At 46.0% G+C, this 26,845-nt stretch overlaps 1 protein-coding gene across 6 annotated transcripts in view; it reads left to right on the top strand.

Moving 5' to 3' along the window:
• LOC137309714 (zinc finger protein 521-like) overlaps window positions 1–13,698 on the top strand; it is a 618,054-nt gene extending 604,356 nt beyond the window's left edge. For all 6 annotated transcript variants that reach the window (XM_067977807.1, XM_067977806.1, XM_067977801.1 and 3 more), the window contains one exon: window positions 12,567–13,698. In XM_067977807.1, coding sequence (XP_067833908.1) covers window positions 12,567–12,596 — 30 coding nt within the window. In that variant the 3' untranslated portion in view covers window positions 12,597–13,698. The remainder of the gene's footprint in view (window positions 1–12,566) is intronic.
• The last annotated feature ends 13,147 nt before the right edge of the window (window positions 13,699–26,845 follow it).

Below are 26,845 nucleotides of genomic sequence, written 5' to 3'. Positions count from 1 at the left end.
CAGTGGGAAGACCCGGTTAAACAAACCTGAATGCCGGGCCTTGGCCAATCTGGCCGGCTGGCGTCGGGGGTTCGCCAGAAATCGACATCATCAGGGACTGCAGCAGTGAGCACCAGTACCAAAGCAGCTTTACACTGCCCTCTTACAATCGGATCCGACCCCTTTATACAAGAGGGTGTACTACAGAGCTCGCTCTTTATACAAAATATACGGGCAGGAAAAGACCAACTGGTCCATTCAACCTCAGGTCTAAAAGGGTTAAGTTACGAGGACAGGTTGCACAGACTAGGCTTGTGTTCCCTCGAGTATAGAAGATTAAGGGGTGATCTAATCGAGGTGTTTAAGGTGATTGAAGGATTCGATAGGGTAGAGAGAGAGAAACTATTTCCTCCGGTGGGGGGAGTCCAGAACAAGGGGGCATCACCTTAAAATTAGAGCCAGGCCGTTCAGGGGTGAAATCAGGAAGCACTTCTTCACACAAAGGGGAGTGGAAATCTGGAACTCTCTCCCCCCAAAAAGCTGTTGAGGCTGGGGGGGTCAATTGAAAATTCCAAAACTGAGATTGATCGATTTTTGTTGGGTAAGGATATTAAGGGTTACGGAACCGAGGCGGGTAGATGGAGTTAAAATACAGATCAGCCATGATCTAACTGAATGGCGGAACAGGTTCGAGGGGCTGAATGGCCACCTCCTGTTCCTATGTTCCTTCCCCACATGCCTGAGGACGATAATGTTTAGCTCTGGAAGCCGGTTAAATTGAGTTTGGTTGCTGCAGAAAAAAATTTGGTTTTAAAGGCACATATCATTAGGTGGAGACACAAAATGCTGGACAACACTCAGCAGGTCAGGCAATGACTGCATGGAGAGAGGGAGGAACCGAATTAATGTTTCAGGACGGATTACCTTTGATCAGAACTCTGACCTGAAACGTTAACTCTGTTCCTCTCTCTCTCTCTCTCCACACAGATGCTGCCCGACCTGCTGAGTGTTTTCCAGCCTTTCCTGTGTCTACTTCAGACTACCACTAGTTTTTGCTTGCTTGCAAGCCAGAAATCCCTGAAAGGAAACAGCATCAGGCGAGCGGTGAGGGGGGGAGAGAGAAGGAAGGGAGAGAGAGAAGGAAGGGGGAGAGAGAGAAGGAAGGGAGAGAGAGAAGGGGGAGAGAGAAGGAAGGGGGAGAGAGAGAAGGAAGGGGGAGAGAGAAGGAAGAGGGAGAGAGAGAAAAGGAGGAGAGAGAGAAGGAAGGGGGAGAGAGAAGGAAGAGGGAGAGAGAGAAAAGGGGGAGAGAGAGAAGGGGAGAGAGAGAAGGAAGGGGGAGAGAGAGAAGGAAGGGAGAGAGAGAGAAGGGGGAGAGAGAGAAGCAAGGGGAGAGAGAAGGAAGGGGAGAGAGAGAAGGAAGGGGAGAGAGGGAAGGAAGGGGAGAGAGGGAAGGAAGGGGAGAGAGAGAAGGAAGGGGAGAGAGAAGGAGGGGTGAGAGAGTAGGAGGGGAGAGATAGAAGGAAGGGGGAGAGAGAAGGAGGGAGAGAGAGAAGGACGGGGAGAGAGAGGAAGGGGGAGAGAGAAGGAGGGAGAGAGAGAAGGACGGGGAGAGAGAGGAAGGGGGAGAGAGAAGGGGAGGGGGGAGAGAGAAGGAAGGGGAGAGATAGAAGGAAGGGGGAGAGAGAAGGAGGGGAGAGAGAAGGAGGGGAGAGATAGAAGGAAGGTGGAGAGAGGAGGGGAGAGAGAGAAGGAAGGGGAGAGAGAGAAGGAAGGGGGAGAGAGAAGGAAGGGAGAGAGAGAAGGGAGAGAGAAGGAAGGGAGAGAAAGAAAGATGGGAGAGTGAAGAAAGGGGGAGAGAAGAGAGAGAGAAGGAGGGGAGAGAGAGGAGGGGAGAGAGAGAAGGAGGGGAGAGAGAGAAGGAAGGGGGAGAGAGAAGGAAGGGAGAGAGAGAAGGGAGAGAGAAGGAAGGGAGAGAAAGAAAGATGGGAGAGGGAAGAAAGGGGGAGAGAAGAGAGAGAGAAGGAGGGGAGAGAGAGGAGGGGAGAGGGGGAGAGAGAAGGAGGGGAGAGAGAAAGAGGGGGGGAGAGAGAGAAGGAAGGGAGAGAAGAAAGGGAGAGAAGGGGAGAGGGAGAGAAGGAAGGGAGAGAGAGAGAGAAGGAAGGGAAAGTGCAGGTTGGAGCTAGAAATCTCCACACATACAAAAAAAGCATCTTTTAGAAAAAAAAAACATTTTCTTTTCTTCCCTGAAAATGGAAGCAGACGAGTGTGTCTCCGACTGTCCCACTGATCTCTGTTTACATGCAGGAATTTCTGGCATGCAAGGCAGCAATCCCCTGATGACAATTGCCTTTAGCCCAAGGAAGCTGTGATGCAGCGTTTGGCTATTTGACTAATGGCAGATATTGTATTGTTTGCTGCCTTCATCGTGGTGGTGTTGGGCTGCAGCCAAGGCAGGCTTTGTGCTGCTGTATTTGTTTTTATTCTCTCCTTTTTTTTTTCAAAAAAAAAATATCCTTTCTTTTTTTTTTCGTGGGCGCCTAATAACACAAACATTAATTCTCCTCTTAATTGAACCGCTCGAATAGATTGAATCTGTAAAGGATGAGGCGCTTTGTACAGATCTCGCCCCCAGTGCTATCGACTGGCGAGGACTCGGTTGCTGCACTGAAAGCTGCCTCCAGACTCACTGATGTCAACTCCTTGCTAAAGTCCTTCTGAATGTCGTCCTTGAGATATGCCTTTAGAGAGAAATTCTCCTAATATTTGGAGAGAGGCAGAATATGTCAGTCTGATCCCCGGTACCAGGATTTTATTTAGGACTCTAATAGCTGTACATTATACCCAAGCAGTGACTTCCCCTGAGGGGAGCCCGGCTTGCTTTGTGTCAATATCCTGGCGTTTTTTAGTCACGTACGGGCTGTGCTTGTGGGAGCAGAGGTAGGAAGGAGTCAGGCTGTCTCATAATGGTCTGCATTCATTAATAAGGCTGCAGCTCCTGTCCCTCTATTGCCCACTGCAGGGATACCTCTCCCTCGCCAAGAGGGAATCAGGCAGACACATTTAAAGGCAGCTTTTTTTCCCCAATTTTTTTTTCCCTTCTTCTTCTGGACTAAAGGGAACATGCATTTCCTGAGTCTGCTGTTTTAAGAAGCCCCGTGCCCACCGGTAACCTTTATAACGGGTCGAAAGATCCAGGCAGGTCAAGAGCCTTATTATCCTGCCCTGTTGAGGGAGAAGCCGATTGCTTTGCTTAAAAAAAAAGGGTTTGAAAGGCTGAATTCCGGGGGATGAAGTCTGACTGCCAGTAACTCGTGTTGTGATACAGTGCAGCAGACTCTACAGAAAACCCAATCACCCCATCTCACTTTGGTTTTTTTTTTAAAGAAAAAGGTGATTATTCTGTCAGAAGGTGCGATGCACTTATTAACCGGGCTGTTGGGCGGGAGTGGGGACGCGGTTTATAGTCACGGACAGGCGGGATTTATTTGTGATTTTCATTCTCGGGTTTGTGAGTCGAGTTGAGAAGGACCGTCACTCAGACCCTCAGTGGCAGGGGTCGTACATTAGCCAGAGTTTCAGAGTGGAGTTTGGCCGACGGTGAGGACACTTCAGTGGAGATATATGCAACAGTGAGCGTGGGTCATTAATCGCCCATCTGCTTCCATAAAATATATTACTCCCATATAACAGTGGGCTCTTTATCTTATTCCATTTAGAAATGGGCTCTGGCCTAATCAGTAGAGTTGTGATTGAAATGATACCGAGCTGTTAGAATTTCCTAAGTTATTGGTCGAGGATCAGTACAATTAAAGTTGGTGGCCCTCTCAGTTGGTACAACAGTAAGGGGACTGCGACTGGCTCAGGCTACAGCGGGGGGAAACTCAGCCAGTATTCCCACTGTCCCATCACCTCTCCTCCGTCGTCCAGTTGGGTGGGGCTGCCCTCGCCGGGTTCTGTTCCTATGTCTCCCGTCGTAGCCAGAGAATCACCTGCAGTGGCTTCTCTTCCCGCTCCCGAACGGTTACCTCTGGAGTCCCCCGTGGATCTATCCTCGGCCCCCTCCTATTTCCCATCTACAGGCTGCCCCTCGGCGACATCATCCGAAAACACAACGTCAGGTTCCACGTGTTTGCTGACGACACCCAGCTCTACCTCACCACCACCTCTCTCGACCCCTCCACTCTCTCTGATTTGTCGCACTAGTTGTCCATTGTCTTCGATCCCCGCCACAAACTCCATTCCCTAGTCATCGACTCCATCCCACTCTCTGGTCACTGTCTGAGGCTGAACCAGACTGTTCGCAACCATGGCGTACTATTTGACCCTGAGATGAGCTTCCGACCACATATCCGCTCCATCACCAAGACCGCCTACTTCCACCTCCGTAACATCGCCCGTCTCCGCCCCTGCCTCAGCTCATCTGCTGCTGAAACCCTCATCCATGCCTCTGTTACCTCCAGACTCGACTATCCCAATGCTCTCCTGGCCGGCCTCCCACCTCCCACCCTCTGTAAACTTGAGCTCATCCAAAACTCTGCTGCCCGTATCCCAACTCGCACCAAGTCCCGTTCCCGCATCACCCCCTGTGCTCGCCGACCTACATTGGATTCTGGTCCTGGAACGCCTCGATTTTAAAATTCTCATCCTTGTTTTCAAATCCCTCCATGGCCTCGCCCCCTCCCTATCTCTGTAACCTCCTCCAGCCCTACAACCCTCCGAGATCTCTGCGCTCCTCCAATTCTGGCCTCTCGTGCATCCCCGATTCCCTTTGCCCCACCATTGGCGGCCGTGCCTTCAGTTGTCTGGGTCCTAAGCTCTGGAATTCCCTCCCTAAACCTCTCCGCCTCACTCTCCTCCTTTAAGACGCCCCTTAAAACCTACCTCTTTGACCAAGCTTTTGGTCACCTGTCCTAATATCTCCTTATGTGGCTCGGTGTCACGTTCGCTCCTGTGAAGTGCCTTGGGTCGTTTAATTACATTAGAGGCACTGTATAAATGCAAGTTGTTGTCTGCTTTTTCATAGTGTTGGTTGAGAGATGCATTTTGGCCAAGACATCAGGAGCACTCCCTGCTTTTCTTTGAATAATGCCATTGATTTAATGTACCAGCACTGCACTGAAATATTAGCCTCAGTTATGTACTCAAGTCCTTGAGTGGGTCTTGAACCCACGACCTTCTCACTCACAAGGGAGCACAACCAACTGAGCCAAACCAACACCATTTCATGCGCCATTCAGTACCTGACCGTTCTTGAAGATTGAGCTTAGAAGGCAAGTAGCAGGAGGTTATTTGACCATGGGGGCCGGATAGCTTAGCTCGATTCTCTCTTCACCTGCGTGCATTGCTCAGTGGGACGTCACCGCTTAGCATTCAGAAGCAGAAACTTTGCTGATTTTTTCCCCCCCTCCTTTCTTAGCCCAAACATTCTGGGCGACTAATTCGCTCTGGTCCGTTTTCCCAGGCACGTAACTGGCGGGCCCGCGTTTCCAGCGCCCGGACAGGGAGGCCCCGAGGCATGATCAGAAATTGGGCCTCAGGCCTCATTGTCCTCTGGTCACCGACCCTCCTGCCAGAGGAAACAGTTTCTCCCTATCTATTCTATCAAAACCACTCGTGATTTTGAACACCTCTATTAAATCTCCCCTTAACCTTCTCTGCTCTAAGGAGAACAACCCCAGCTTCTCCAGTCTCTCCACATAACTGAAGTCCCACATCCCTAGGACCATTCTAGTAAATCTCCTCTGCACCCTCTCCAAGGCCTTGACATCCTTCCTAAAGTGTGGTGCCCAGAATTGGACACAATACTCCAGCTGAGGCCCAACCAGTGTTTTATAAAGGTTTAGTCTGACTTCCCTATGCCTGTATTTATAAAGCCAAGGATCCCGTATGTTTTTTTTAACAGCCATTTCAACTTGTCCTGCCACCTTCAAAGATTTATGTGCGTAAACTCCCCCAGGTCTCCTATGTTCCTGCATCCACTTTAAAAATGTAAACCAGGTAATGCAGGTCTGCTCTGCTGCCAAATTTCCCACAGGGGTCCTGAATTAGTCGTTAAGCCCCTCGTTTATATATGCAGGGGGCCTACCGCTTGTTTCAGGTGGCCACAGCGGTTGCCTGGGATGCCACCTTCGCCAATATGGCGGTGCTCGTGACCCAGGCGTGGGACATTGCACGCTGAAATGGGTCCTCATTGCGCCTCCATTTTACGTCCCGAACACAGGAGCAATGAGGACTAATTTCCCTCCCCTACTGAACCCAATTGTAGAATGACATAGAACGTACAACACAGAAACAGGCCATTTGGCCCAACTGGTTTATGCTCCACATGAGCCTCCTCCCTCCCTACTTCATCTCACCCTATCAGCATATCCTTCTATTCCTTTCTCCCTCATGTGTTTATCTAGCTTTCCCTTAAATGTATCTATATTATTCGCCTCAACTACTCCTTGTGGTAGCGAGTTCCACATTCTCACCACTCTCTGGATAAAGAAGTTTCTCCTGAATTCCCTATTCGATTTATTGGTGACTTATCTTATATCATCCGTAGCACTGCCCTAGCTACGATCGGCTAACTCGACACAGACTGGGGACTAATCCTGCGATCTTCTTGCTCTGTATAATCAGCCACTTTCAATCCATTGTGGAAGATGAGTTTTTTTATAAAAGATAAAAATAAAAGATTCGCAAGAGCATAAAATTATGAGGGACCTAGATAGAGTGGACAGAAAGGACCTATCTCCCATAACAGAGGGATCAGTGACCAGGGGGCATAGATTTAAAGTGATTGGTAGAAGGATTAGAGGGGAGTTGAGGAGAAATATTTTCACCCAGAGGGTGGTGGGGGCCTGGAACTCACTGCCTGAAAGGGTGGTAGAGGCAGAAACCCTCAACTCATTTTAAAAGTACTTGGATGTGCATTTGAAGTGCCGTAACCTACAGGGCTACGGACCAAGTGCTGGAAAGTGGGATTAAGCCAGATTGCTCTTTTTCAGCCGGCACGGACACAGTGGGCCGAACGGCCTCCTTCTGTGCCGTAAGTTTCTATGATTTTAGTGATGTTGACTGTCCCAGTGGAACATCAGTGCTCCTACTGGTGGTGACACTAGGTGGCTGGTCTCTCAATGACGCTCTGAGTCAGTACAGCTCTTGGTGGAAAACCCAGAGTTTTTGCAAAAACGCCTCTTCCCCATAACCACCAGGTTTCTTACCACACGCTGGCATGGTGCATTACTGACTGACGACAGTGAGGGGAGCAAATTTAAATAAGAAACTTTTGTCTGCTGCATACATCCAGCTACCGAGAATTGGAAATGATTCAGTTTAGTTAATAAGCACAGGTGACTTGCAGTGTACAAAGTATTATTATCCATATGTTATTACCTCTTTGCAATTTTCCATATTATCGCAGTCAGTGTTGTTCTGAAGTTTCCTATCTTGTTCCTTTCTAAGCTGTAAATATAAGATAGTCACTAATAAATCCAATAAGGAATTCAGGAGAAACTTCTTTACCCAGAGAGTGGTGAGAACGTGGAACTCGCTACCACAAGGAGTAGTTGAGGCAAATAGCATCGATGCATTTAAGGGGAACATAGGAACAGGAGTAGGCCATTCAGCCCCTCGTGCCTGCTCCGCCATTTGATAAGATCATGGCTGATCTGTGATCTAACTCCATATACCCGCCTTTGTCCCATATCCCTTAATACCTTTGGTTGCCAAAAAGCTATCTATCTCACATTTAAATTTAGCAATTGAGCTAGTATCAATTGCCATTTGCGGAAGAGAGTTCCAAACTTCTACCACCCTTTGTGTGTAGAAATGTTTTCTAATCTCGCTCCTGAAAGGTCTGGCTCTAATTTTTAGACTGTGCCCCCTACTCCTAGAATCCCCAACCAGCGGAAATAGTTTCTCTCTATCCACCCTATCTGTTCCCCTTAATAAGGGGAAGCTGGATAAACACATGAGGGAGAAAGGAATAGAAGGATATGCTGATAGGCTGAGATGAAGTAGGGTGGGAGGAGGCTCGTGTGGATAAACACCGGCATAGACCAGTTGGGCCGAATGGCCTGTTTCTCTGCTACAAATTCTATGTAGATTGCACAACGTGCTACTGAGTAATAATAGCAAGTACCAAAAATAATTCAACTATGAATCTTTTGAAAATGCTTTATTAAGACAAACTTTTATTTAAGGAAGCACATATACAATTATTGTAATATGGTAGTTAGTAGACACAATATAAATGTTTGGCTTCTCGGTAAAAGAAAATCTTGCATTTCTATAGCGCCTTTCACGGCCTCAGGACGTCCCAAAGCGCTTTACAGCCAATGAAGTACTTTTTTAAAGTGTAGTCACTGTTGTAGTGTCGGTGGTTAAAACTCTGATTAATCCTCTATTTTCCCCTTTTTCTTTTTTTAACATAATGATAAATCTGTATTAGCTTCAAACAATTTGGTTTTGATTCAGCATTGCACTGTTTGCATCAATAGCTTCTCCATGTGTCATCAACCAAATTAATTAAAATGTACATGAGCGAGATAAACGCAGCAAAATTGTTCATTAAATAGTCATTAGTCCTTATTTCATTATGGTGGGAGTGTCATTCCATTCATAGATAAATGAATTTGGGACACCAGAGTTCGTCGTACTGTATCCACACTCAGTATCGTAGAATCATACAGCACAGAAGGAGGCCATTCGGCCCATTGTGCCTGTGACAGCTCTTTGAAAGAGCTGTCCAGTTAATCCCACTCCCCCTGCCCTTTCCATTGTCTGTTCCATTGCAATTGCTTTTCTGGTAGGAACCAAACCTGCTCAGTTAGAAAATAAATAACAGAGAAAGAAAAGGAATGGGCCCGTACTCTCTGGAGTTTAGAAGAATGAGAAGTGATCTCATTGAAACGTATAAAATTCGTAGAGGGCTTGACAGGGTAGATGCTGAGAGGATGTTTCCCCTGGCTGGAGAGTCTAGAACTAGGGGTCTTGGTCTCAGGATAAGGGGTCGGCCATTTAGGACCGAGATGAGGAAAAATGTCTTCACTCAGAGGGTTGTGAATTTTTGGAATTGTCTACCCCAGAGGGCTGTGGGTGCTGAGTTGTTGAGTGCATTCAAAACTGAGATAGATAGATTTTTGGACACTAAGGGAATCAAGGGATATGGGGATGGGGCAGGAAAGTGGAGTTGAGGTCGAAGATCAGCCATGATCTTATTGAATAGATCTTTCAGGCAGCACATTCCAGATCGTGACAACTCGCTGTGAAATGCGCTGCCTGAAAGATTGCAGGCTCGAGGGGCCGAATGGCCTACTCCTGCTCCTATTTCTTTTATGTTCCAACTCCCAAAAATTAAATAGAGCCTCCCACTAGGGAACCCCCTAGTGTCCCAGGGTGGAACTGAGCCAAGCAGCGCAGAACAAATTGGCCACAGTTCCCCAGGGCAAGAGAGAGGGGGAAATCAGCTTATTTTTCCCCGTCCTTCTTTCTGTCCAGTGACCCCCCCTGTTGCAACCGAGGAGCTCAAAACTACGAAGGGGTTTTGATAGAGTAAATAAGAAGAAGTTGCTTCCATTGGCAGGAGGGTTGGTAACCAGAGGACGCAGATTTAAGGTAATTGGCCAAAGAAACCAGAGGGGAGATGAGAATTTTTTTTTACACAGCGAGTTGTTACGATCTGGAATGCGCTGCCTGAAAGATTGCAGATTCAATAGTAACTTTCAAAAAGGGAATTGGATAAACACTTGAAAAGGAAAAGGTTGCAGGGTCATGGGGAAAGAGCAGGGGAGTGGGACTAATTGAACATAGGAAGGAACATAGGAACAGGAGTAGGCCATTCAGCCCCTCCGCCATTTGATAAGATCATGGCTGATCTGTGATCTAACTCCATATACCCGCCTTTGGCCCATATCCCTTAATACCTTTGGTTGCCAAAAAGCTATCTATCTCAGATTTAAATTTAGCAATTGAGCTAGTATCAATTGCCGTTTGCGGAAGAGAGTTCCAAACTTCTACCACCCTTTGTGTGTAGAAATGTTTTCTAATCTCACTCCTGAAAGGTCTGGCTCTAATTTTTAGACTGTGCCCCCTACTCCTAGAATCCCCAACCAGCGGAAATAGTTTCTCTCTATCCACCCTATCTGTTCCCCTTAATATCTTATAAACTTCGATCAGATCACCCCTTAACCTTCGAAACTCCAGAGAATACAACCCCAATTTGTGTAATCTCGCCTCGTAATAGCTCTTTCAAAGAGCCGGCACAGGTACGATGGGCTGAATGCCCTCCTTCTGTGATGTATGATTCTAAGTGCATTTACGTGGACATCTGATGAGGGTAGAATCAGAAAAGACTTCAGCTATGATGTTCCGCTGTTGATTAGCCCACCAAGACTCTCAGTCGGAGCTCTTGCATTAAGCAATATCCACTTAGATGAGATACTTGCGTGCTTCTGAGTCACCAAGTCCCACTCCAGAGACTTGAGCACATAATCTATGCTGACACTCCCAGTGCCAGTGTACTCAGGGAGTGCTACAATGTCAGAGGTGCTGTCTTTTGGATGCGACGTTAAACTGAGGCCTCGTCTGTCCTCTCAGGTGGACGTAAAAGATCCCATGGCACTTGTTTGAAGAAGAGCAGGGGAGTTCTCCCCAATGTCCTGGGGCCAATATTTATCCCTCAACCAACATTGCTAAAACAGACGATCTGATCATTATAACATTGCTGTTTGTGGGATCTTGCTGTGCGCAAAATGGCTGCCGCATTTCCCACGCGACAACAGTGACTACACTGCAAAAAGTACATCATTGGCTGTCCTGAGGTCGCGAAAGGTACGGTATAAATGCAAGACTTTTTTTTTGAGCCTTGTGATATATTTCACACAGTTAACGGATGAGCTCATTTACTGATTAGAATGCGTGTCAGCCATTTAACTGGATGTGTGACCAGATGTACTGTGGAGTCAGGAGGTTTAAACTGCTTTAAAGAAAAGGTTAAATATAGTATTGACATTAGGAGATCTCAATCCTTGGGGGAGCATCTCAAAAAACTTATCCCCGAATGTAGATGAGTCTATTCAATAAAGTTATAGTTCGTGATCCAACGAGGCATGTGGTAAGATAGGGCACAGAGAGCAGAGGTTCCCCATTCCCCCTTTAGGCCTCCTGGATTATTCACCATAGCCAAAAGAAAAAGAAAGATTTTGCATTTATATAGCACCTTTCACGACCTCAGGATATCCCAAAATGCTTTATAGCCAATGAAGTACTTTTGCAGTGTAGTCACTGTTGTAATGTCGGAAACGTGGCAGCCAATTTGCGCACAGCAAGGTCCCACAAACAGCAATGTGATAATGATCAGATCGTCTGTTTTAGCAATGTTGGTTGAGGGATAAATATTGGCCCCAGGACATTGGGGAGAACTCCCCTGCTCTTCTTCAAACAAGTGCCATGGGATCTTTTACGTCCACCTGAGAGGACAGACGAGGCCTCAGTTTAACGTCGCATCCAAAAGACGGCACCTCTGACATTGTAGCACTCCCTGAGTACACTGGCACTGGGAGTGTCAGCATAGATTATATGTTCAAGTCTCTGGAGTGGGACTTGAACTCACAACCTTCTGACTTCAGAGGCAAGAGTGAGACCCATTGAGCCATGGCTGACACTTTCACAATACAGTCTGATTCGAGACACTGGCCTCTGAGGCAACTTCCGTCTTTTCATTGGTTTTCAATTCCCTTTTGAAAGTTACTATTGAATCTGCTTCCACCGCCCTTTCAGGCAGTGCGTTCCGGATCGTAACAACTCGCTGCAATTGCTGGTTTGCAATTCACTTTAACCTCTTTATTGCCTGGTCATAATGACAAAGCTTTGAGAATGGCACTAAGTTCCAGATTGTACTCCACCTGTTGACTCTACTTTCATAAGGAGACGCACTGCAGCAACTCGCCAAGGCTTCCTTGACAGCACCTCCCAAACCCGCGACCTCTACCACCCAGGAGGACAAGGGCAGCAGGCGCATGGGAACACCACCAACTCCAAGTCCCCTTCCGAGTCTCACACCCCATCCCGACTTGGACGTATATCGGCCGTTCCTTCATCGTCGCTGGGTCAAAATCCCGGAAACTCCCTCTCTATCAGCACTGTGGGAGAACCTTCACCACACGGACTGCAGCGGTTCAAGAAGAAGGCGGCTCACCACCACCTTCTCAAGGGGCAACTAGGGATGGGTGAAAAATGCTGGCCTTGCCAGCGACGCCCATATTCCAAGAATGAATAATAATTTTTTAAAACATCAAGAGTGGGTGAGATACTTGGGAATAACTAGCACCTGTAGGACTGTTCCCCAGTGAAAAACAAGCAACTTAAGGAGAGGAGAATTGTTTTGCAAAGAGACTCTGTGGAAATACAAGGTGCCGTAATATGACAGCAGTAAGAGAGAAATACAGATTACATTTTCGTTCCCCTCAAGAGCAGGTGGAATGAGATCGTTGCTACGCACCGACCATTGTTATTGCCAAAATAAGTGTGCGTTCCGTGGATGTGTATCTCAACAGTCTCATCGCAACATATAATTTTCTTTTTATTTATTTATTTTACAGAACCACGCAATGACGCAACACAGCAGTTAATGATACGATACGGTGCCAGGCAGCTTGTTTTTGGGAAGGCTTACAGGACTACAAGTACACAACTTTCTCGCTCTTTGCACGAGAATGCTTTCAAAGATGGACATTTTGGAGAGGAGAGAAAAAAAAGAATTGTATTATAATATAAAAAAAAAGACAAACTTGCATCAGTCGAAACTAATGATTTTTTTTCATGTTGTTTGACACTTTAAGCCAACATACAGGTTTTCTGTGTGTGTATGTGTGTGTGTGTGTGTGTGTGTATATATATATAAAATATATATATATATATATATATAAAGTGTTACACATGCGTTATGTTACTGATCCCCTTTGCCAGTCCAAAGCTGGTCCCCAACGAACATGGATTGTACTAGTGGGCACTGCCATACTACCAATAGCATTACCATACATGTGATAGATGTAATGTATAGCAAACAAGAGGCCTTTCTTCTAGGAATCTTGTGTTTAAACTTTCTTTAACAAAATCCTGTAAATCAACTTTCCAGTCAATTAAATCATGCTTATCCATAACTGTTATTAGTGTTTATCCTGCTGTCTCAACCTGGATCTTACTGGAATCACTGTGTTCATATTAAGAAATAAACCCATGTATCAATGAGTGATTTTTGTTTTCTATGGTTATCTGCTTCGGGGTTAGAGGAGACCCTGGAAACCAAGGAGGCACATTACCTCCCCCCGACCTTCGACCCCACTGTTTCCCCCCCCCCCCCGACCTTCAACCCCGCTCCCATCTCCCCCCCCCCCGCGCCCCGTACATCAGATGTGCAAGAGTGCATGACCCTTCACTAATACAGTATGGGTGCCAATTTATGCTACTGTAAAATACGGCGTACAAGTTGCAGTTTAAAACTTCTTTTTTTTAAGTGCTGTAGGTATAAAGGAGCAGCGTGTACATCAGTAAGACATAGGCAGCAGGTTTGAATTGTTTAAAGTGCAGTCGCGAATGCTCACTGTTTATGGGAATTAAAAATCAAGCAGACTATTGTATTGTACATTAGGTACTTTGATTTTCAAATTTGACATGGTACAGTAAGTCTTGTAGCATCTGGGTTTGTCCTTTAAATAAACAAGATTTCAACAATTCCAGATTGCTTTCTTGTCTTATTTAGTAATACAACAACTTGCATTTATATAGCGCCTTTAAAGTAGTAACAGCATTCCAAGGCGCTGCGCAGGAGCATATAACAGACCAAAATTTGACACTGAGCCACATAAGGAGACGTTAGGACAGGTGACCAAAAGCTTGGGTCAAAGAGGTAGGTTTTAAGGAGCGTCTTAAAGGAGGAGGAGAGAGGTGGAGGGGTTCAGGGAGGGAATTCCAGAGCTTAGGGCCTAGGGCAGCTGAAGGCACGGCCGTCAATGGTGGAGCGATGAAAATCGGGGATGAGCAAGAGGCCAGAATTGGAGGAGCGCAGAGATCTCGGAGGGTTGTAGGGCTGCAGGAGGTCACAGAGATAGGGAGGGGGGTGGCGAGGCCATGGAGGGATTTGAAAACAAGGATGAGAATTTGAAACTTGAGGCGTTGCCGGATTGGGAGCCGATGCAGGTCAGCGAGCACATTAATGCAACTAATTTTTTTTAAAACTAAAAGAAAATATGAATGATCTTTTTAATCCCCAGTACTATAATCATCTAACCAAAGGAAAAGAAGTGTAATTTTTTTTTAATATATTCATTCTCGGGATGTGGGCGTCGCTGGCAAGGCCGGCATTTATTGCCCATCCCTAGTTACTCTGAGAAGGTGTCTTGCTGGGCCCACTCAGAGGGAAATGAGTCAACCACATTGATGTGGGTCTGGACTCACAGATAGGCCCAGACCGGGTAAGGACGGCAGTCGCCCTTCCTTAACTGGACATTAGTGAACCAGTTCGGTTTTTACAAAAATCTGACGGCTTTGCGGTCAATTTTACTGATACCAGCTTTATAGTTCCAGATTTTTTGTTAAAACTTAATTCAAAATCTCAAACTGACACGGTGGGATTTGAACTCATGTTCATACTGGATTATTAGGCCAGGCCTGTGGATTGCTAGTCCAGAAACATAACCACTGTTTAACGTGCAGAGTGGTAGTCTAGTTCTTCTTGTTACATATTTGTTTTTATGTTGTCCTACCTGGTTCGGAATTAACACTAGAAACCTGCTCCTGCATCAATGGACACACCCGCACTCCAATGGCAGATTTAAACAAAACACGTTAGCGGCGATTTTAACTCTACCCGCAAGGCAAGAACTGGGCGGGCAGGCGCTTAAAATCGCCCAGGAGACATGCCCGCTCCTTCACCTCTGAGTCAGAAGGTCGTGGATTCAAGTCCCACTCCAGGGACTTTGAGCAGCTGAACCCCAGCCTGACACTCCCAGTGCAGTGCCGAGGGAGTGCGGCACTGTCGGAGGTGCCATCTCACTCAGCAACTGGCTCTCCTAATTCACAGTGTTAGCTGTGGCTCAGTGGGTAGCACTCTTACCTCTGAGTCAGAAGGTGGTGGGTTCAAGTCCCACTCCAGAGATTTAAACGCATAATCCAGGCTGACACTCCCAGTGCTGTATTGAGGGAGTGCTGCACTGTTGGAGGTGCTGTCTTTCAAGCAAGATATTAAACCAAGGCCCTATCTGCCCTCTCAGGTGGATATAAAAGATCCTGTGGGACTATTTCAATAGAAGAGATGGGGAGTTCTCCCTGGTGTCCTAGCCAATATTTATCCCTCAACCAACACCTAAAAACAGATTATCTTGTTGCTTGCTGTGTGCAAATTGGCTGCTACATTACAACAGTAACTACACTTCAGAAAGTATTGGTTGTGATGTTCTGAGGTTGTGAAAGGTGCTATATAAATGCAAGTCTTTCTTCTTTATATACAGGTTGGGCTCTGATGATGTCATCGGGGCCCAATTGCTATTTTAACCAGTGGCCTGGGTGGCTTTCCCACCAGGTGAAGCTAACAGGAGAAGAGTCAGTGCCAGAAGAAGCCCAAAGAGATAAGTTTTTTTAAAAACTTTCCTTGTGGGATGAGGAGTGCTCCTTTGGGCCCTCACAAGGAAAGTTTAGGCCTCCATTAAGGCCCAGGCTCCCCCCACTTCCCAATTTTTAGGCCCTGCCAAAAACCCCCTCCCCACATTTAATCCGAGTGTTGGGAGCCGTTTCGCCGGTCTCCACCAGGTTTGGGCGGGCAACGCATGGGGGGGGGGTCGGGGGAGAGATGAGGTTAAATTCACTCGGGGCCTTGAGGCGCTGAGGTCAGGGTGGTTTGCCGCTTGCCTTGGCCTCCCCTCCCGTCCGATTCCCGTCCCGAGTTAAAGTCGGGGCCTTTGATTTACAACGCAGATAAAAGTTTCCTTTCAGTACTTTTATATTACAGCAACGTGGCTACACTTAACTTGTTTTCAAGCTGAGGTACAAGAGCAAGGTACATCTGAAACAACAACAGCTTGCATTTATATAGCGCCTTTAACATTGTAAAACGTCCCAAGGCACGGCAAAATTTGATACCGAGCCACATAAGGAGATATTAGGACAGGTGAAGTAGGTTTTAAGGAGCGTCTTAAAGGAGGAGAGAGAGGTGGAGAGGTTTAGGGAGGGAATTCCAGAGCTTAGGGTCTAGGCAGCTGAAGGCCCGGCCACCAATGGAGGGGCGATTAAAATCAGGGATGAGCGAGAGGTCAGAATTGGAGGAGGGCAGAGATCTCGGAGGGTTGTAGGGCTGGAGGAGGTTACAGAGATAGGGAGGGGGGCGAGGCCATGGAGGGATTTGAAAACAAGGACGAGAATTTTAAATTTGAGGCGTTGCTGGACCGGGAGCCGATGTAGGTTCAGCGAACCCAGGGTGTGATGGGTGAACGGGGACTCGGTGCGAGTTAGGATACGGGGCAGCAGAGCTTTGGAGGAGCTCAAGTTTACGGAGGGTGGAAGGTGGGAGGCCGGCCAGGAGAGCATTGGAATAGTCGAGCCTGGAGGTAACAGAGGCACGGGTGAGGGTTTCAGCAGCAGGTGAGCTGAGGCAGGGGGCGGAGACGGGCGATGTTACGGAGGTGGAAGTAGGCGGTCTTGGATACAAGGTCGAGAGCTCAGCTCAGGGTCGAATAGGTCGCCAGGGTTACAAACAGTCTGGTTCAGCCTCAGACACACTTGATGATCCAGTCTCTGAAGATTCCAGCTAAGCTACACTTGTTTCTCGAGTGTATAAAGGCTTCTAATTTAATCTGAATCAAATATTTACGAAGCAACAACCCATCAGTTTTCTATCACCATTTTTTTGGTACAAAGTTTTCTTAACATTGCCACTGCACACTTTTTTTAAAAACAAATTAATACTGAAATATTGTACAGTCAGGATCTTAGAATCATTCTCAAAATAGCTACGGGCCCGAGTTCTCACTTTAGTCATTTAAGCACAGAACATTTGTTCCTTCTCTTCTCCCTGTCGCACAAAAGCATTTTGGTTTCCACTTAAGATTCAGCAGTTAAAGTTATACAGCTTTCAAAATCGCTTCCAAATGGATGTTTTAAGTATTTTGACCCCCGTCGCAATTTTCTTTCCGCTCGAGCTTTCGTGCCGACCATATTTGTCGCAGTGTTTGAAAGATGGATTTGTTCATTTAAAACAACGGCTTTGTTTTAAATGTTTTAGTTCTCTGAGGGGGTTTGTTTTTTTTTGAAGGGAGCGGTGAAGGTAGTTTGTAGCCCAATTAGGAGTCAGGTACCTGAGGTACGTTTTGATTGTTGAAATGAAAACTGTCAGTTTGGCAAATAGGAAGAACAAAGAAAGACTTGCATTTGTACAGCATCTTTTCACATAGACTTAGATAGAATCGTACAAGCTCAGAAACAGGCCATTCGGCCCATCTGGTCTATGCCGGCGTTTATGCTCCACACGAGCCTCCTCCCTCCCCTACTTCATCTCACCCTATCAGCATGTCCTTCTATTCCTTTTGCTCTCATGTGTTTAGCTTCCCCTTAAATGCATCTTTGCTAGTCGCCTCAACTACTCCTTGTGGTTAGCGAGTTCCACATTCTAACCCTTCTCCGAGTAAAAAAGTTTCTCCTGAATTCCCTATTGGATTTATTAGTGACTGTCTTATATTTATGGCCCCTAGTTCTGGTCTCTCCCACATGTGGACCTCAGCATGTCCCAAAGCACTTCACAGCCAATGAAGTACCTTTTGAAGTGTAGTCACTGTTGTAATGTAGGAAACGGGGCAGCCAATTTGCGCACAGCAGGATCCCACAAACAGCAATGTGATAATCTGTTTTAGTGATGTTGTTTGAGTGCTAAATATTGGCCCAGGACACCGGGGAAAACTCATCTGCTCGTCTTCAAAATAGTGGCCGTGGGATTTTTATACATCGAACTGAGCGGGCAGACGGGGCCTCGGTTTAACGTCTCATGCAAAGGATGCCACCTCCGACAGTGCGGCACTCCCTCAGTACTGGCGCTGGGAGTGTCAGCCTGGATTTTGTGCTCAAGTCCACTGTTCAGTGGAACTGAGCCATATTGAGCAGGGAGGCAGTCGGACCACAACAAGGCCCCTCAACATCCCTGGGCTGGGATAGGAGGATAAAAAGTGATAACTCAGTGATTAGCTTCTCATTGTCACTCAGTTGTTCTCCTCAGAGCAGAGAAGGTTGAGGGGAAATTTAATAGAGGTGTTCAGAATTATGAAGGGTTTTGAAAGAGTGAATAAGGAGGAACTGTTTCCAGTGACAGGAGGGTCGGTAACCAGAGGACACAGATTTAAGGTAATCGGCAAAAGAACCAGAGTGGGGAGATGAAGATTATTTTTTTTTACGCAGCGAGTTGTGATGATCTGGAATGTGCTGCCTGAAAGGGCGGTGGAAGCAGATTCAGTAGTGACTTTCAAAAGGGATTTGGATAAATGCTTGAAAAGGAAAAATTTGCAGGGCTGTGGGGAAAGGGACTAATTGGATAGCTCTTTCAAAGAGCCGACACGGGGACGATGGGCTGAACGGCCTCCCGCTGCACTCTATGCTTCTATGAACTCTTGCTTTAAAGTGCGTCCGTGATTCGTGTGGTGACGGGATCTGATCCACAGTCGACTGACCCGTCAATACTTTGGAGCCCAGGCTTTTGCACTTGGCCATTAGTTTTCCAGGAGTGTAGCAGGGTCTGAGTTCTGTCCAAACGCTCGGATCCATTCCTGACCCCAGCTGGTTTTTTTCCCAGGCAGTTGAATAGTTTTAGCCTGCCCCACGGCAACCCTGCATCTGTGTTTATGGCTCTTCAAACATTTAAAGACTCCCCTCCGCTGCGCACATTTTGAATAATAAATGATTTGCAAAGTTTCCACAGGGCTGCATTTTAACTTTCCTGTTTTTAAATTTTTTTCTTTGGTTGAAAGTCACCCAGAGCAGAATACGGTTGAGGAAGAAACAGAATTTGATCAGTTCAGAGTCACTTTAGTCCGACCGAGCTGAGAATCACCCGCAGATGTCGGAAGCTCACTACAAATGTTCTCTTTTTATCTTCCTTGCTGTATCTCCTTTTAAAACGTTCTGGTAGATTCAGTTACGTCCAATTCTGACACCACCCAGTTGGTAACAAACGAGAAAAGACTTCAAGCAACGAAAGTTTGGTTCACTAATGTCCTTTAGGGAAGGAAACCTCCCGTCCTTACCCGTTCTGGTCTATATGTGACTCCAGACCCACAGCAATGCGGTTGATTCTTAATCGCCCTCTGAAACGGCCTAGCAAGCCACTCAGTTGTACAATCTCGCTCCGCACGGTCTGCAGCGGTTCAAGAAGGCGGCTCACCACCACCTTCTCAAGCACAATTAGGGATGGGCAATAAATGCTGGCCTCGCCAGCGACGCCCACATCTCATGAACGAATAAAAAAAAAGTTATGCTAAACTTTTTATAAATTACCGGTTAGGCCTCAGCTGGAGTATTGTGTCCAATTCTGGGTACCACACCTTAGGAAAGATGTGAAGGCCTTAGAGAGGGCGCAGAGGAGATTTACTAGAATGGTACCAGGGATGAGGGAATTCAGTTGTGTGAAGAGACTGGAGAAGCTGGGGTTAGGAACATAGGAATATAGGAACAGGAGTAGGCCATTCAGCCCCTCGTGCCTGCTCCGCCATTTGATAAGATCATGGCTGATCTGTGATCTAACTCCATATACCTGCCTTTGGCCCATATCCCTTAATACCTTTGGTTGCCAAAAAGCTATCTATCTCAGATTTAAATTTAGCAATTGAGCTAGTATCAATTGCCATTTGCGGAAGAGAGTTCCAAACTTCTACCACCCTTTGTGTGTAGAAATGTTTTCTAATCTCGCTCCTGAAAGGTCTGGCTCTAATTTTTAGACTGTGCCCCCTACTCCTAGAATCCCCAACCAGCGGAAATAGTTTCTCTCTATCCATCCTATCCGTTCCCCTTAATATCTTATAAACTTCGATCAGATCACCCCTTAACCTGCTAAACTCTAGAGAATACAACCCCAATTTGTGTAGTCTCTCCTCGTAACTTAACCCTTGAAGTCCGGGTATCATTCTAGTAAACCTACGCTGCACTCCCTCCAAGGCCAATATGTCCTTCCGAAGGTGCGGTGCCCAGAACTGCTCACAGTACTCCAGGTGCGGTCTAACCAGGGTTTTGTATAGCTGCAGCATAACTTCTGCCCCCTTGTACTCTAGTCCTCTAGATATAAAGGCCAGCATTCCAATAGCCTTCTTGATTATTTTCTGCACCTGTTCATGACACTTCAATGATCTATGTACCTGTACCCCTAAGTCCCTTTGGACATCCACAGTTTTTAACTTTTTACCATTTAGAAAGTACCCTGTTCTATCCTTTTTTGATCCAAAGTGGATGATCTCACATTTGTCTACATTGAATTCCATTTGCCACAATTTTGCCCATTCACCTAATCTATCAATATCGCTTTGTAATTTTATGTTTTCCTCTACACTGCTTACAATGCCACCAATCTTTGTGTCATCGGCAAACTTAGATATGAGACTTTCTATGCCTTCATCTAAGTCATTAATAAATATTGTGAATAATTGAGGCCCCAAGGCAGATCCCTGTGGGACTCCACTAGTCACATCCTGCCAATGTGAGTACCTCCCATTATCCCTACTCTCTGTCGCCTTTCGCTCAGCCAATTTCCTAACCAAGTCCGTACTTTTTCCTCGATTCTATGGGCTTCTATCTTAGGGTTGTTCTCCTTGGAGCAGGGAAGGTGAAGGGGTGATTTTTGATGAAGGATTTTTCATGGAGTAAATAAGGAGAAACTGTTTCCACTGGCAGGAGGGTCGGTAACCAGAGGACACAGATTGACGGTAATTGGCAAAAGAATCAGAGGCGAGATGAGGAGAAATTTTTTACACAGCGAGTTTTTATGATCTGGATTGCTCTGCCTGAAAGAAGCAGATTCAATAGTAACTTTCAAACGGGAATTGGATAAATACTTGAAAAGGAAAAAATTGCAGGGCTGTGGGGAAAGAGCAGGGGTGTGGGACTAATTGGATAGCTCTTTCAAAGAGCCAGCACAGGCACAATGGGCCAAATGGCCTCCTTCAGAGCTGTATGATTTCTATCACAGCCGTTGGATCACATTTTGTGGAAGGTACTAATAAGGTGAAAGCTTTTTTCTCCATTAAGAGATTAATACTTTTCATCAGCCTTTCGCAAAGGGAACTAAATTAAACAATGCAACAACATGACATTGGGTGCCACATCCTGTTTGTGATGCACCAAATCCTAGAATGGGATGCACTGGGTGCTTGCTCCATCGACTCAGGCAATCTGTGTGACACCAGCGTTACTTTCAGCACATTAATAATGGAATCGCTTCTAAAAAAAAAATAATGTGACCAACGTATTAATTACCATTCTGTGTGATGCAATACAAGAGGTTCCTAAACCTAATACTTTCCACAAGCAACTAATATTTTGTGAATCAATATGTGCAGATACCGGAGGCTAGAGTTTTTATTAGTCACCAGCTGATTTGGTGTTACTTGTTAGGTGGGCGGCAGTGGGAAATTGATTACCTCTCGTCACTGGTTCTCCAACCTGAGCACTCTATTAAACCCTACTCACCCTATTAAGACCCTTCATAACCTTAACAAAACTCTATTAAACCTCCTCTTAGTCTTCTCTGCACCAGTGGAAATAGTCCCAGTATCTCAAGTCTCTTCTCAGAACTATAGTTTCCCATCCCTGGTATCATCTTGGTAAGCTCCAACAACACTCAAGAAGCTCGACACCATCCAGGACAAAGCAGCCCGCTTGATTGGCACCCCATCCACCACCCTAAACATTCACTCCCTTCACCACCGGCGCACTGTGGCTGCAGTGTGTACCATCCACAGGATGCAATGCAGCAACTCGCCAAGGCTTCTTCGACAGCACCTCCCAAACCCGCAACCTCTACCACCTCGAAGGACAAGGGCAGCAGGTACATGGGAACACCACCACCTGCACGTTCCCCTCCAAGTCACACACCATCCTGACTTGGAAATATATCGCCGTTCCTTCATCGTCGCTGGGTCAAAATCCTGGAACTCCCTTCCTAACAGCACTGTGGGCGAACCCTCACCCCACGGACTGCAGCTGTTCAAGAAGGCGGCTCACCACCACCTTCTCAAGGGCAATTAGGGATGGGCAATAAATGCTGGCCTTGCCAGTGATACCCACATTCCACGAACGAATAAAAAAAAAATCTACTCTGAACAAGTTCTATGACTTTAACAATAGTCGCTAATAAATCCAATAAGGAATTCAGGAGAAACCTCTTTACCCAGAGAGTGGTGAGAATGTGGAACTCGCTACCACAAGGAGCAGTTGAGGTGAATAGTGTAGATGCACTTAAGGGGAAGCTAGAAAAATACATGAGGGAGAAAGGAATAGAAGGTTATGCTGATCGGGTGAGATGAAGTAGGAAGGGGGGAGGCTGATGTGGAGCATAAACACCGATATAGAGCAGTTGGGCCGAATGGCCTGTTTCTGTGCTGTACATTCTATGTAATGTTCTTTTTATAATGAAGCAACCGCACTGCAGACTGCACACACACAACTTGACCAAAATTTGTTTAAATTCATCTTTGCTTCTTTACTCTTATTCTCTACTGTGAGCAGTTCTGGGCACCGCACCTTCGGAAGGACATATTGGCCTTGGAGGGAGTGCAGCGTAGGTTTACTAGAACGATACCCGGACTTCAAAGGGTTAAGTTACGAGGAGAGATTACACAAATTGGGGTTGTATTCTCTGGAGTTTCAAAGGTTAAGGGGTGATCTGATCGAAGTTTAAAAGATATTAAGGGGAACGGATAGGATGGACAGAGAGAAACTATTTCCGCTGGTTGGGGATTCTAGGAGTAGGGGGCACAGTCTAAAAATTAGAGCCAGACCTTTCAGGAGCGAGATTAGAAAACATTTCTACACACAAAGGGTGGTAGAAGTTTGGAACTCTCTTCCGCAAATGGCAATTGATATGAGCTCAATTGCTAAATTTAATTCTGCGATAGATAGCTTTTTGTCAACCAAAGGTATTAAGGGATATGGGCCAAAGGCAGGTATATGCAGTTAGATCACAGATCAGCCATGATCTTATCAAATGGCGGAGCAGGCACGAGGGGCTGAATGGCCTACTCCTGTTCCTATGTACTTATAAAACCCAACACTCTATTCGCCTTTTTTATGGCTTTTATCTACCTGCACTCACACTTTATGTCTTTGAATTCTTGGGTCTCTCTGTTCATTCAATTGTTCCCTTACGTGTAAAGACCCATTTCCTTATTTTTTTTTGCTAGCTAAATGTACTGCCTCAGATTGACCCACATTAAGTCGCACCTGCTACCTCTCTTCACGTGCCACTGACCTATCTTCCTGTTGTCTCTTAAAGTCCCCCACTGGCCGGTGGAGGAAAAAAAAATCAGGCGTGTGGCATAAGAAGAAATATAACAGCACGTTGGTCGGTTGAGAAAGTCGGTTGATGAGACAATGAGGGCAAATGGATGCTGCATGGACTGGGATAAAGTTGGAGAGGGTGTATCCCAGGGTTCAGGGCTGGGTCCACTTTGTTCCCAGTATGTACACTAGAATGATATAGACTAGAGTACAAGGAAAAAACAATCTCAAAATTGGCTGATGACACACAAGTAAAGGAGGTGGAGCGTTGACTTCCAATGAGGACAGTTTCTCCCCAAATTCCAGGGAGGAAGCAATGGAAGGAATGGTGCCAGAAAGGTTGGCAGATCGTCCAAGCTTGCAGCTCGTACCATTCTTTGCATTTTATCATCCTGCTCACTTGGTCATTCATTCTCCAAAACACAGGACCACACTGCTCTGCAGTTTCTCTTCCAATCTTCTCGTTGCGGCAATGGAAGTGACCGTCCTTCATTTTGCCAGAACCTCCGGCCATGACATTCTGTGCAAGAAAGAAAGACTTGCATTTGTATCGTGCCTTTCACAGCCTCAAAGTGCCCAAAGCATTTTGCAGCCAATGAAGTACTTTTTGAAGTGTAGTCACTGTTGTAATGTAGGAAACACAGCAGCCAATTTGCGCACAGCAAGCTCCCACAACATCTGTTCTTTTTTTACTTTGATTGAGGGATAAATATCGGCCAGGACACTGGGGGAGAAGTCCCCTGTTCTTGTTCGAAAGAGTGCCATGGGATATTTTACGCCCACCTGAGAGAGCAGACAGGACCTCATCTGAAAGACGGCACCTCCGACTGTGCAGCACTCCCTCAGTGCTGCACTGAAGCGCCAGCCTAGATTTTGTGCTCAAGCCTCTAGAATGGGACTTGAACCTACGAACTTCAGTGGGGCTGGAGGAGGTTACAGAGATGGGGAGGGGGGCGAGGCCATGGAGGGATTTGAAAACAAGGATGTGAAATTTAAAATCGAGGCGTTGCCGGACCGGGAGCCGATATAGGTCAGCGAGCACAGGGGGTGATGGGTGAACGGGACTCGGTGCGAGTTGGGATACGGGGCAGAGTTTCGGAAGCGCTCAAGTTTACGGACGGTGCAAGGTGGGAGGCCGGCCAGGAGAGCATTGGAATAGTCGAGCCTAAGAGGTAAGAAAGGCATGGATGAGGGTCTCAGCAGCAGATGAGCTGAGGCAGGGGCGGAGATGTGCACAAATATGTAACTGGGTAAGGGCAATGTGGTACGAGATGTTAATACACCTCCCTCTCATTCCTCCTCTGATCACCATCTTCTTCCTCCAGAGTCAGCAGATATTTGAGCTGAAAACCTACAAAAAACTGTGAGGCAGGATTTCCACTGGAATTACCAATTGACCAAAGGTGAATAAATAAAATTTAAATAAATATCTAGTACCTGGATGCAATGAGTGGGTTACTGGCCCCATTCGCACTTTTGCAAATATTAATGTGTTACATATTCATAAGGGAATTGGGATATATGCTTGAAGGGGAAATAATTGCAGGGCAATGGAGAAAGAGCAGAGGAATGGGACTAATTGGACAGCTCTTTCAAAGAGCCGGCACAGGCACGATGGGCCGAATGGCCTCCTTCCGTGCTGTATGATTCTATAATTCTATATTGAGCCGAACAGGTGATTCCGGCACCTCAGTGTCCACAAGCCCGAGTCTGACCTAACTAAGTATCACAGTCGAGCTCTTGAACTATCTGTGCACAGTTCCGGTCTCCATATTACAGAAAGGATATAGAGGCACCGGAGAAGGTGCAAAGAAAGATTTACAAGGACGATACCAGAACTGAGAGGGTACAACTATCAGGAAAGACTGAATAGGCTGGGGGTCTTTTTCTCTAGAAAAGAGAAAACCGAGGGGTGACCTGATAGAGGTGTTTAAAATTAAGAAGGGGTTCCATAGAGTGGACGTAGAGAAGATGTTTCCACTTCTGGGGGAGACCAGGACTAGGCTTCATAAATATAAGATAGTCACTGATAAATCCAATAATTCCAATAAGGAATTCAAGAGAAATTTCTTTACCCAGAGAGTGGTGAGAATGTGGAACTCACTACCACATGGAGTGGTTGAGGTGAATCGCGTAGATGCATTTAAGGGGAAGCTCGATAAACACAGGAGGAAGAAAGGAATAGAAGGATATGCTGATAGGGTGAGATGAAGCAGGGTGGGAGGAGGCTCGTGTGGAGCATGAACACCAGCACAGACCAGTTGGGCCGAATGGCCTGTTTCTGTGCTGTAAATTCTATGTAACGTTTTGTTGATGTAATGTACAGCAGCCGTTTTTTTTCAAAATGCAGGAATTCCTCCAGAAGTGTAAATGTGAGGTAAAGATTGTGCGAAATCAGTTCTAAATCTAACAATTGGTGCGGTGTTCTAGACTTGGACAGGAATGGGTATAATGGTATCCATCCAAAGGCCCTTTCCTATTCATGTAGCTATCAGGCGAATCCTTCAGTAATGTGACCAAAATGCAGGGATTTTTTTTTTGCCTTTATTCTCTGGCGATCTTTAATTGCTTTGTTTTCCAATTCAAGTTTCTAATTTTTATTAGTAAGCTATGAAGATTCCAGTAATAGAGTCCCGGGAGCGGTTTCGAATTCCCCTGTCACAGACACTTCTCTGCCTATCTTGTATCATGAATGTTGCACAACGCATGACAAGGTCTCGCTCATGTTTCAAAGCTTTCTTGGTTTTCTTCCCGAGCTATTTGTTATTGTCTGTGACGCCTCGTGTTTTTTTATATTAAAAATAAAGAAAGTTAATTAAATATGGAACAAGACTGCGTGATATCTTTCATCCCAATGTGTCATTAAATTGGATTCCATTGGGAGCGCCTTTAAAAGAGTTTGAAAGAAACAATGACTACTAAATCAGGTTTTTACAGCGATCTACTTACGTAAACATACACTTACAGTTTATGTATATTTAATATAATTATCAGTTTTGTGCCGGCAATCTCAGGAGACCTATTTAACTAAAAATGTGTTTCTTTTTGAAAATGTCAGCAGAATCACATTGGTTGGTGTTTCTGATATTTAATAAATTATAGTCAAAGAACAGCCTGTTCAAAAAATTAATGCTTTGTCACCAAATCGTTTGCGTTCCCTTCCGAGTGTGAAGGACCATAAGAGAGGGGGCTTTAAGATTGTGAAGGGGTTCGATAGGGTAGACGTAGAGAAAATGTTTCTGCTTGTGGGGGAATTGAAAGCTAGTTGCCGTAAATATAAGATCGTCACTAATAAATCCAATAAGGAATTCAGGAGAAACATCTTTACCCAAAGAGCGGTGAGAATGTGGAACTCGCTCCC

This window comes from Heptranchias perlo, chromosome 3 (genome assembly GCF_035084215.1).
Source record: "Heptranchias perlo isolate sHepPer1 chromosome 3, sHepPer1.hap1, whole genome shotgun sequence".
NCBI classification, from domain to species: domain Eukaryota; kingdom Metazoa; phylum Chordata; class Chondrichthyes; order Hexanchiformes; family Hexanchidae; genus Heptranchias; species Heptranchias perlo.
Note: the sequence above shows the minus strand (reverse complement) of the source record. Positions and strands in the feature narration are given on the sequence as shown.